Source organism: Nicotiana sylvestris, chromosome 6 (assembly GCF_000393655.2).
Source record: "Nicotiana sylvestris chromosome 6, ASM39365v2, whole genome shotgun sequence".
In the NCBI taxonomy this organism is placed as follows: domain Eukaryota; kingdom Viridiplantae; phylum Streptophyta; class Magnoliopsida; order Solanales; family Solanaceae; genus Nicotiana; species Nicotiana sylvestris.
Window position 1 is genome coordinate 209,242,787 of NC_091062.1, and position 13,011 is coordinate 209,255,797.

Below are 13,011 nucleotides of genomic sequence, written 5' to 3' on the forward strand. Positions count from 1 at the left end.
GTAATTCTTTATTATTTTAATATTTTTAAATCAAAATAAATGTATCCACTCTCCTTTTCAGAGTGCGTAACCATTCATTTTTCTGACTCAGCAAAAGTCAGCAAAATGAATGACATATAAGCTCAGTCAACGGTCGATGTTAAGTCAGGTGTTTAGATGAAACTTCATTGAATATAGGGACCGAGATGACAAAGTAGCACAAGTATACGTGTCATTTAGGCTATTCTACCTTTTATATAAGGACGTAAGAAATATCTTGCATTTATACTACTGTCGACTTTCCTGAAATTGAAAAGCCATTGTAACTTAAGGCAATCAACGTTCTAATCTTGTAGAACATTGCGTTGTATTCTACTGTTACATGTAAGCAGTACCTAATTTTTAGTTGCGCCATAAAATCGGTTTGTCTCACCATAATAACTGATAATGTGTTCCTTTTGTTTTTCATTTCTCATTAAGTTTGCATTATCTTCTTTGAGTATAATTTCCACGTAAACGAAACTAAACTTTAACACAGTGTAACTCGACTCTTGTTCACATCTTTTTTGGTTTATTTTTCCACCAATAAGTAGCTAAAAGTCCACTAAAATAGTATTGAAAAAATAGAACAACAAACATTATCAGGAATACAGATCAAAGAGAAGAAATATGAAGTATACCAAAGTAACACCTCAGTAAATAAACTCCATGAGAGACTGTAAATCTGAAAGCTTACAAATCTATGATTATGACAATTCGAATCAGTGAAATTCCACTACAAGGAAGAGCTCTAATCAAAACCATTTGGAGATCAACCAGCTGAACCTCGTTCACCAATAAATGTTCCACAATCTCTAGCGTCAGAAATTATTTTCTATATCAGCAAATTGGGTCAACCCACCACGCGATATTGTTAGCAAACTGGTTAATACTCTCTTCCCTTAAACGGCATTTCCTGTCATGTATGAATAAAGCAACAGTCAGTTTGAGCCACTGTCCGTTGGTTTTCTTACTCACTAGAGGGGGGGGGGGGGTTGAAGCCTCCACTAGTTTGTTATATGACCTACGAGACTTGATACAGAAAGAGAGCATGCATGATAGGATGAATAAACATTGAGATTTGGCTCTCGCTAGAAACAAGAGAGATTTCTCATAGAATTAGAAAACTCATCTCTCAAGTACTAGATCTAATTATGCACAAAAGGAGTTATTTGGCCAAATATAAGATCAAGCACATTAATCAGAAATGAAGTGTGATTGATGTAGGAAGCAGCCAACAGACCGGAGCACAGCTTTGGGCTGTCATGTAAAATAATCATTATTTTGGTGTTACCGGACAATTATTGGTCTTTATCCAGAAAGCTTTCCCCACAACTTGAACTTTTATCAATGCTGAACTATGATAATGGGAAGAATAGCAAAACTGGAAAAGATCAACAAAGATAAATGTAAAATGTCAAAAATAATTCTTACAGGGGGGTAATTCGGCATATAGACAACTTGCCGAGGGTGACCAATCATCATCTGCTGTCCATATTGCATCAAAAAGATTAGAATGTTGACACATTCTCAAACGCACTTCAAATATAATGGCAGAAGAATCAGTAAGCATATAGGATAATAACCCAAAAACTAACGAACCTGCGGTCCATTTGGATGAAAATACGGTTGTGGTACAGGAGTCGCCTGAGGATTAAATATAACAGGCTGATGTGCAGAAAATGATGCACCAACCTGCCACGCATACATGATTAACAAACTTTCAGTAATGCATTAAAATGTGGAAAGGGGAAAACAAGTAATAACATATCTTTAGTTGAAACACCAAAAAGGATGGGGAAAATATTTCACAAAAACGTGACAGCAGTTTCAAAAGATTAGTGAACTTCACCGGCTATCTTCTAACAATATGAAATAGTAGAGCAGTTGCAAGCAATTTCAGCTTCTTAAAATTACTCCATAAGTTGTAGTTCAAAGAGGAGCATAAGAACATGAAGATTAAACTTATATAGCATTGCATCTCTTATTGCCACAGGAACATTAGGAGTACTTTGGAGGAAAATGGAAAAGAATAAAGTAACGACACACACAGAACAAGTTCCCTGCTTATTTATTTCTTTAAACTATAGGCAGATCATAAGGCAAACCGAGCTTAACGGTAATACCAGAAGATAGAGGATGACACAAAGTCAAAAGCATGAATATTCTCGAAGAACACACAGCACTAGTTATAACCGACAAGAGAAGCACAATATTTTACCAGAATTGACTACAAGAGCAAATGGAGTTCCAGTTACACCGTAAAGATGAGAACAAAGGGTAAACAATCACAGAAGTGTTATTTTACGAATGACAAAGAATCCTTAATTTACTCCACTCATGTAAATGACCATTCTTAGGAAAACTCACAAGCAGATATTACATAATAGGTTACTAGACCAAATATATAATATTTCCACCAGCATAAGCCAAATAACCGAGTCAAATTAGCGCTGATGAACACTACATAAGTACATATCTAGACATAACATGGTAATACGGACTCTACAGAGTCGACCATGCTTTAACTTCCAAAGACATACCAGATAAGATTCATACAAAAAAATTGTGTCTCAAAAAATTTAGCATTATATTAACATTTGACGGTAAACAATACAAGCATCACTTACCCCAATGCCAACAGGCATGCCATGCATGTGCGGGACAGTAGTCACACCAGCTGGATAGTAGAAGGAATTATCAGACACAGGCGAAGCAGGTCGCAAAGGTGATTGAGATGGGGTGAAACTCTTTGCATTAGGATTTAGTTTAAATTCCTGACAAAATATACAACAGAAGCAGAATAGATAAACATGTAGATGTTTAGCCAAAGGAAGGGACAAAAACTAAACAACATAACTCCAATTGAACTATGGAAATTTTGTTGTCATTTTGTTGAACAAAGAAATATTAAGAAAAAGTCCTTACCTTAGCATGTGGATTCAATGTGGATTTTTCTGACGAAAATGAATTTATAGAAGAGGTTCGTGATAATCCATTGTCAGCTGATGTTGAGGCAACACCTGTTCCATCAGAAGCGGATAGAGCAGAACTACTAGGTCGCACACGAGAATTAGCAGATTGTGCAGTCCCCTGAATCTTGGAAGACACCACACCCTCCAATTTCTCTCTAGAAGAACTTGTGATCTTATCCTGGTGCTCTGGATGGACACACGATGCGGAGATGTCTGAAGACAATCTACCCCTATCAGAGGTATCCATCTTTATTCTTGAAGAAAACTTTGAATCTGCACGAGTTTAACCTAACATCAACAAGAAGGGAAGTTGGGAAACAGACATTTTGACAGAGCTGAATTTGCACTATCAAAGGCACAAGTGTGTCACAGACCAGCAGACAGAAATTACCAACATGAAGTAACTGTTCTTGCACAAGCATGAGAGAGCTTGTTCCTCAGTCACAAATTCAATCTCAATTTTCAAAACTAGAGAGTTGGAGGCAAAATGTAATCGACCTAAAATTTTACCATAAACAGGGATCTCTGAGAGACCCTATATCATTTGATTGCACGAACACCAATATATGTGAATGTTACCAAAATTAAACCTAGATTGTATCTTCGGGCGTGCTTTGATGCTAAATTAGCATTTCATCTACGTGGAAGATCAGATCTGTGAAAAGGCTACCTAGAACCGTGCTTCATAGCATAGGCAGCTATTTTGTTCTAAGTGAAGCATCAAGGCACATCCTCAACAGTCTTAGGGCAGATACAGTTCGTTCTTCAAGATAACAACTATTATCCTACTAAGTTTTAAGAACATAAATTACAAGAGACTGGAGAGATAAATTAGCAAGCTACAATGAAGCATGTGTTACTCAAAACAAAATAACAAAAAGCTAATTCGGTGTTACCACTTTAACATTATCCAGTAAAAAGCACATTAATAGGATAACCTAATTATTCTTGGTCAACTGCATAGAGAGAGCAATAGATCAAGTTCGATGAAGCAATTTAACCATCAGCACACAAAAGGTCAAAACTTGAAATTAACAAACTAGATAAATTGTAGATAGTAAATCAAAAATATGGAAGTCCATAACAATGCTACTTTATCAACCCCCCCCCCACACACACAAAAAAAAAAAAAAACAAGAAAGATTTTGTAGTCATACAGTAACATCCACCTATATATAGTGTAGATTTTGCATTAGGGGCTTGAAACTTAATGAGCCATTGACAGCCAGAATTTATCAGGTGGATCCAAAAGCTTACAGTTTTACAAGAGCAAGGTATGCAATATGCATCATGTTTTACTGGTATTTCACCACTTCTATAGAATTCCAAACGCACAAATAACCTGTTTCCTTGCACAAGTTACCATTTCAAGAAAGTTCAATTATTAAAGATCTCTGTTCTTTCTTTTAACAGGTCAAAATTTCTCTGTTCTTTGGGTACAACTGGTTACTCTCTTTTACACCTAAAAGTACCTTTAACATCTTAAGGTATGTATCATGATTAGAGGTAACTTCACTACTTCTGTTGCAAAACTTGCATTTTAATTGCAGAAGATAACCTCCATTTTTCCCTTAATAAAAAAGCCTCCATTTTCACTTTGCCACAGATTACCATTTTGAGAAAGCTTTATCGTAAAATTTTCTAATCCATTTCTTTTAAAAGCTAAAAGTTCTGGTTCCTTCATTTGCAATTACGTAGCTGCTTGCAATTTACGCCTGAGTATACTTTAGCATCTTGGAAAACCATATGTTAATATCTAAAAAGTTATTGGAGGTCACTTGACGAGGAACTAATTGTGCCGTCACCTGTTGACACATCAATATTTTTAGAAATTCTAGTATGAGGGAGTTAAAGAGGCCATTGGAGTATTCAATCCAGCCCTGAATTAGAAGTACACAAAGATGAATTTACACATCCAGATGCAAAAGAAAATAACATCTTTATAACCCCCTCCCCCCCCCCCCAAAAAAAAAAAGTTATTCCTAATATTTTTTGCTCTCTATAGTACTGATGATAATGCAAATAATACATGAAACAAGGCAAAAGCCCCACATATTACAGAGATAAATTAGCCAAAATAAATGAAAAATGCAAATATTGTTGGAGAAGATTCCACTATTCAATGTAAGGGAGATAATTAAAAAATTCCATTCACATGAGTTGGCATGAAAAATGATACTACTCCAGCAGCAGAAGACATGCTCACCTTCCGGTAATGACGTTTGAGCTTCTTCAGCTATCTGCATGAAACAACGAACACCAACCATAAGAAAAAAATTCCAAGCGAAAGAAGACAAACATTAATAAGTAAAATGAAAGCAATAAGCATTATGCAAGTCAGAGATTAGCTAACCATTTGATTTCTTCTATTCTCATTATTGCAATTTGCCCCAGCATGCTCACTATACAGACCTTTGAGTCCCCTAAAAAGATAATTTCAGTTAGAGAGATGATAAATGAGATCTTTAACAAGGCTATTTATCAATTAAAACAATAGCATTCATGATACCAGAATATAGACTTCCCAGCCTAAGGAGATAAAAAGAATCACCATGGCAGAAAGGAATGATTAATAGCAAACCTGTTTAAGATAGAGGCACCTTTAGGAACAATTTCAGCCGGTGACTGTTTAGCATGATCATCATAACAAGTCTGATAGAGATCCCTGCTGGTACTTAACTGGGAAGATTGCACTTCATCCTTCAGACAAGAAAGGCACAGAAATACTAGAAGACGTCATATAATTAGACTTATGTCAAACTGTAATCAAGTACATAGAAGCTAAGGTATTATTTATACGCTCTTAAACCACATAACTCACTCTGAAAGTGCTTGGTCGAATACATGGACAATCTCATATTCGCCAAAACTAGTAGACTTTAACTAGCCAATGAATATTTTCTAACTAGCTTGAGATATTTGACTAGCATGAGTATGACGATACACTTCTTTTGTCATCCATATCCTAAGTGCCTTGGATTTCGTAATAAGAAATTACAAGTTACACGAACAGAACCCAAAATACACCCATAGAAGGAAAAAAGCCCCAGTACCACATATGAACAATTTTCCCATAGAATAATGAATGTATTTGAACAAACTTATACCATGGAGGAAGGTCCTGATGACACTTGTGCACCATCACTAATTTTCCTGCTGCTCTTGTCAGTAGATAACTTGCCCATAGTACTAGATACACCTTGAAATGTTTCGTCATTACGTGAATCCAATAATATGTCCTCACAGTCGTCATAACCGCTATCATCAATCTCTCTAACAACTGCTGAAAACCTGGTTTCCTCATCAACTTCTAGGTTCCCATGAAGTTGAATCCCTCTCTCCTACGAAGAGGAAATTCCAAAAAATGCAACTCAATTAGAATGGAAGAAGCAGGGAAAGATCTCTAAGAAACCAAGGGTTCCAAATAAACAATTATCCCACCTCTGCTAGATGAAGATCACGTGTATCCTCACCCTCAATTTCTCTAGCTATTCTTAGAGCTTCTTTTTCCAACTCACTCATCTGAGGACCTTTCTCAAGTTTTGTCGTATAAAGTTCCTCATTAAATGTGCTTTTTACTCCAAACAGTGTTTCATTGGCTTCAAATTGATCCCAGCCCCTAACAAACACACACATTGTAAATGTGTAAGAGTTGAAGCAACTACAAAATCATCGGAAGATGGCTTGTCCAGACATGCAAATTTTACAATTAGATAATAACATTGGACAAAGAGAGTCTAATAGACCATGTGTTACTAATAAATTGGAGACAGAATAATCAAGCAGACCATTTTATGCATGCATCTTTCATCATATAGAGCACAAAGGGGCACTCTGGTAATGTAATTGAGTGAAATTTATTTTATATCGTACGAGAAAGGGGCACTCCTCCTGAATTAACATGCAATAATCTGCTACAACAAGTACGCAAGATCTTTACACCAGGGAAAGACATCTTTTTAATCCTTTTGGCGATTACTAATTACCCACACAAGGGCAGCACGGTGCACAAAGCATCCCGCATACACGCAGGGTCCGAGGAAGGGCCGCATAGGAGGGATATAAAACAAAAAAAAAAGCTACAGGAGGGATTAACCCTTTCCACCAAGAAATACTCTGCTCCAAAGACAGTTGAAGACTTGAAGTGACTTGAAATATGATTCAGAAATAAAATAACAATTAAACCATAAGAACTTTTCCAGTGCTAACATCTGGCGCAGTCCAACTCAATGTCTTACTTCAGCATAATTGAATTCATATTTACTTAGCTTTAGAGAAAAAGGGATGTCTATAAGGAAGAATTGCACAAACAACACTTCGACGACAAAGGAGGAGTATGTTCTGGATAGGAAAATGACATAGAGCCAGATAGAAAGAGAAGCACTGAGACAAATGATGTAGGAAGTATGCATGAGGGACGGGACCAAGAAAATACAATGACGCCCCAATCCCACAAATGGAATAGTTGGCATATGAATTCTCACTATCCATTTGCTCTATTTAGACCCATTTCATTCGAACATTCAAAAATTTGGGGTTCTCTATGCTAGAATTTGTAGTTCCTAAGAACATGCATATCTAAGTGGACTAAATCACTAAAAAGACTCTTAAAAGCACTGGACCTAATGTAAGCATAACACCAAGACCAAGCCTTAATCCTGCTAGCGTGTGTCACCTATACGGATCTTTCCGTTCCATTCTGTCCAATTTTCGACTAAATCTGCATGGATACCAGAGATTGTAGGCCTATATGAATATGATGCTCAAGAACAACCAACATAACCATCCCACTAGAAGTATGCAGAGAGTTCTTTTCTTTTAACCACACTAATAATCAGTTTCCACAAGAGCATAGGATAATTCTATAAGAAGTTGATAATACATGCTCAATTTTTTGCTATTAATTTCATCATAGCTCATAAGTCGCAGGTTAACTACTTTGAGACACTATCAAATTAACTATTGTATAGAGAACTACAAATAGCTAATAAATCCACGAACAATCAAAGGAAATGATGTGAGCTAACAACCTATTCCAATGGCCATCAAATATATTTTCTAGTTCAGGACATTCAGGAGCATCATCATCAGGTACCCAGCGTTCCAACTGCCGCTCTACCTCATTATGCTGAGATTGTGAAATGCATGAATCTGTCAAAAGTTCCTGCTGCTTTTCCAGCATGAATTCTGTTCTGAAGCCATCTAAAGTTACAGGCACACCCTACTCCAAAGCAATAGAGCATCATCAGTATCATTAAATCTACTTTACCAGTTTAAAAAGAGATGATAGAAAGTGACAACAATATGAGTCAAGAAATTCAATTAGAAATGATATATACAGGTCTTTCATGAAAAGACCATCACTATCATATACTGTGGCCTGATTTGTTTGGTTGATTATTTAAAGATATGTTTTTGTTGACGGTGCATAAAGTAATTGCCATAAAGAATTATAGTAGTTGCACACAAACCTTTGCTATAACTTGCACAAACTCTTTACCCGGGATTATTAAAGTCTTTGATGGAGGCTTGCTAAAAGTTTCAGAAGTATTTTTCATTCCCTCTGTACTATCTTTTATCAAGTGGGCCATTTTCAGAATAATACCTGTGCCAGGCGAAGGTAAAAAAGCTGATGTTTAATATAAAATAGTTAAAAATATGTCAAACAATGTTGAGTCTTTAATTGATACCCCAAAAAAGATACTGCAGTCTAATTTAATTTTTCTAATTCTAACATACCAGAATCTTTTTCAGTGTTTGCTGCATGAAGTATCCCTGAAAACACAGATCCGTCCAGCACTTGTACTTCCACTTGATGTCCAACAAGACAAGAAGTTAAATAAACTAGTCGATCACGTGACGGGCTTTGATATGCTCCCCCTTTACCTGGAACACTTGGAGTTAGACCTAGGGAAGAAATCATGGATAATTCTAAGTCAGCGGTTCTCACCTACACCAGCAAATTGAAGGTAAGTAGCTTTTCCAGATTGAACTTTACTCTCCAACCTAGTACCCACTTCTTTTTCAACTTTACGACGGCCATATCCATTGGCATAAGGCCTTGGCTGCACAGGCTGCTGCATCGTCCTCAAAAATGTGTTTATAGGCGAGATGCAGTTCAGCTTGGGTTCAGTATGTACACTGCAGAAGACAACACTCCTATAAACAAATAACCCTTACTGCAAAGATGGAAATGTAAAAGACGCATCTTTTTTTGTAATCTTAGCAAAGTACATAACTGCACAGTACACACCAAGGCGACAATCAAGACCTGAATCTTCCAGTAGCTGTTACCAACAAACCAGAAACAAGAAGTATAGAATGCGAAAATATTGCATCTTTTGAACAATAGCTAGGCATAAATGCACTTTGTTGAACTGAGATTAACAAGATTCAAAGTAAAATAGAAGGCAATGTCCTCTGCAATGCAAGGTGAGAATTACATGTTAATAGATGCAGACCCTTAATTTCTCTTACGACTAATAGAGAGTTTTTGAAATGAATTCATATAACATCACAGATGGAGATCTTCAACCAGCCTAACATATACTGCTTAGAGAGATAACTAATAGTATCGGAATTAAATGTTAAGGAGATATGTAATATTTACGATAAGACAAAACCTCAACGAAAAATGACCACTATGCATTGTTAGAAATGGATAGCAAAGTATAGGTTAATCTTGCTGGATTCTACACATAATGTTATTCGGAGTACTTAAACCACATTGTATAGGTTCATCACAAGATGTATTGGATGAGAACCAAAGTAAAGCCAATGTTCTAATCACTTCCAAAAATACTTGGCATTTCTATAACCTAGATTTGGGTGTTGCTTCATTTTGATTCCAAACAATGACCAAAACTTTTTACATCTTGAAGTAGTCACATCCAATTGAGACATAGAAGTGAGCAAAGAAACATCCTAAACATACATACACACAGAGACCATATGAATGGCAAGGAATTAACTGTTCAATACTAACTAGCACAATTTTGACCTACTAATAGAAATCACCCAAAGCATCCTTATGATACTGACAGAAGTATATTATCCTAAAGAAACACCAACAGGATTATCCTTTTCCTTGTTTTACGCGATCAAGATTACAATTACCAATTACAGCAGAAGTTGCATATGTCAAAAAATATGATCCAGGGGCTAAGTAACTAACTACGAAAACCCCACTAACACAAGTAGATTGCAGAAAAACTGTAGATTCATAGATGAAAAGAAACACAACAGTTACCCCCCCCCCTTTTTAAGTATTTATTTCCAAAGAAAAGGAGAGCTCTTGTACAAGAAATGTACTGGAAGAGAAAGCTTTAAACAAGAAGATGGTTTTCCACAAATTACATCTAATATGCAATTTGTACTCCAAAATACACAAGAAATAAAAGGTCCAACGAATCTGGAAAAGGACTATTATGTCCCTGTAATAGCTCTGAGAGTTAATGTAAGTGCATCAAGGGGTAACTTATTTGGCAGAGTTCGACTTGTGACAGTCAAACCTTTTTATTTCATCACTATCTTTCCATATTTGACAAAAATGCTTACAATATAATCATCACCTTCATAATAATTTTTACTGTAATTTTCCATTATTCAAGTTTCAACCGACAGTAAATTAAATTCAACATTTGATTGGCTTGACCTGAAAGCCAAATTATGTCACATAAAATAGCACAAAAGAAGTGTTAGTTCCGGACTGTAATGGTGTAACCCCCCCCCCCCCTTCTTTTTTAAATGGTGGTGTCCGGCTTAGATTGATATTTCCACAAATGCCTGCTATCTCCCACCAGCACAAACACAGGGTAACTCTACCACCCAAGACTTAGCCAGATGGGAAGAAATCACCCTCTCCAATGTTTTCATCTCATTGACCATTGGGTACCCTTGGGTGCAGAAGCAAACCCAGCCTCACTTCTGATGCTTAAGATAGACCAAATTGCTAGAATAAAATAAATATACACACACGTCTATGTATGTATGTATAAGTAGCTTTAGAATAACAGGATTGGTAAATATTTGGGTGCATCTTTCTAACTTGATATATCAAGATTTAGATAATTCATATTCAAGGATGGGTGGCAAGGCTAAGGCTTTGTGTACTTCAATTATCATAAATAGAATATATTATCAGTTTGGATTCTCAAAGCGCCAGGAAAGGTGTGTGTTTTTGTATAGTTGGCGGCTAGAGGAATGATTTTGACTACCAAAAACTCAAAGAAGAGGGGGATCTCCTGTGTTAGGAGATTCTGAGATGGTCTGGTTAGTATGGACCATGTCGGTCAGCTTTAAGGTGGATAGTGTGGATAGAGAGAAATAGGAGATCTTTTAAAGGAATTGAGCATGATTTTGAACATTTGAAGAATAGTCGTTTATCATTAATATCTTTTTAGTGCACCGGTGATGTTCCTATATGTATTGAAGGATGAGTGTCTTATGTAGAGAACCATTTATTTTTATAGGTTCTCCATCTTTTGTATATTTCTTGTGTACGGGAGTTTTCCCCAGTATTAATAGAATTACTCCTTACTTGATCAAAAGAAAAAAAGGAATAAAATATCAATCTTTGCTTGACACTAAGCTAAAATGACTTATATTTTCCATCTTTAAAAAAATGACTTGTATGTTCCAAAGGGATTCAAATTAACAAGGAAATAAATGTTCAACTCACTAAAACCGTAGCAGATTGTTCTAAGAAATTTGTGAAAAACATCACCTCTATCATCTATATACTTTCTTTTCGAAACAGTACTTTATTAGCATTTCTATACTTGATTTAAAGGAGGGAATGACCTTAAGCTCAAGGTCAGAGTGCTTTCTTCCTATAATTAAGTAGGGGTTTCATTGATAAGCTCAAGATCATTAGATCAGAGACTTGGTGAAGAACAATTATGAACCTAACTAAAACCTCAATTGCTCTTAAGCTTTTAAATGATGAGCTTTTCCAGTCAAATATTGAACTAATAGAAGGTTATAACGTGTAGAAAGGAACAATGATGAACGTGCAATACGGATGGGAACATAGAACACTTCCCGGAAAAGGGAAGCAACAACTTGCCAAAGAATCTATTTTCTATTCAGTGAAAACTTGAGCTAAGTCTTCTATCCAACCTGCATTCAGTATCTTTTAGCTCTTTATTTCTTTCTTTCTTTCTTTTTCTGTGGTATACATAATCATACCAAGTGATAACTGGAGTCTACAGGCTCACAATTGCTAGTTAACATACAACAACAATAAGAGCTAAATTGGCAAAGAATAAACAGCATAATCCATAAAAAAGTTTCTCTACAACGATCCAAAATCACCTACTCGATTGACAATAATAGCTTTTGTAGCTACTTTACAAAATCTTAAGTAATCAATAGAAATCCCAACTTTAAAGGGATTTTAAAATAAAAAATTGTTTTCAGAGCTTAATTCAAAACCCTAGACCCATTTTCTTGTGCGATCCAAACTAGGTGATCCGTCAATACAGATGTAGACAAGTAAGACGAGACTTACAAAGAGAGACGGGGAAAGAGAGAATGTAGCGATCGTAGCGAAGAGAATTGAATTTGACCAGAAACGACACCGTTTTATGTCAACGGAATTGGAAAGGGTGAAGAAGTCACAGCGCGTCTACCGCCACCGAGAAAACTGAAATTGCCCGAATTGCAAAAATGGGTTCTTTCTCTTACATTACACGGAGTCCATTATGATGCCCTCCCTATAAAGATCTTGTCTGTATTTTACTAATTTACAATTTACAATTTACAATTTACAATGTATTAATAAAATACAATAAAGATTGACTGACAGGACTAATATCAACATAAAATTTACTATTGTTAATACATTATTTGGATTCTATTTTTATGTTGTGCAACAATATTTGTATGAGCAATATAAGCATTAGTAATAAGTAAACTATAATAACTTTTCTAATAAAGATTTTACTAAAAACGATAATATAAGTGTAACAATATTCCTTTTTATTTTATTTTATTTTATTATAAGTATAAGCTAGAC

The 13,011-nt window shown here is 35.7% G+C and overlaps 1 protein-coding gene across 3 annotated transcripts; it reads right to left on the reverse strand.

Moving 5' to 3' along the window:
• Positions 1-569: 569 nt before the first annotated feature.
• Positions 570-12,693, reverse strand: LOC104220305 (polyadenylate-binding protein-interacting protein 3-like). Of its 3 annotated transcripts, none has more exons than XM_009771146.2 (15): positions 12,505-12,693; positions 8,944-9,134; positions 8,733-8,879; positions 8,465-8,598; positions 8,024-8,214; positions 6,435-6,612; positions 6,101-6,334; positions 5,575-5,693; positions 5,347-5,416; positions 5,200-5,233; positions 2,947-3,266; positions 2,649-2,795; positions 1,621-1,713; positions 1,453-1,503; positions 570-934 (listed from the first exon to the last, which is right to left on the reverse strand). In XM_009771146.2, exons 2-15 carry the CDS (start codon positions 9,074-9,076, stop codon positions 905-907), a joined length of 1,881 nt encoding a protein of 626 aa, XP_009769448.1. In that variant the 5' UTR covers positions 9,077-9,134; positions 12,505-12,693; the 3' UTR covers positions 570-904. The 3 variants fall into 3 exon arrangements, with proteins under 3 accessions (XP_009769448.1, XP_070003951.1, XP_070003952.1); XM_070147850.1 differs by having other exon boundaries at positions 1,453-1,506; XM_070147851.1 differs by lacking the exon at positions 12,505-12,693 and adding an exon at positions 9,233-10,627 and having other exon boundaries at positions 1,453-1,506.
• Positions 12,694-13,011: the final 318 nt, after the last annotated feature.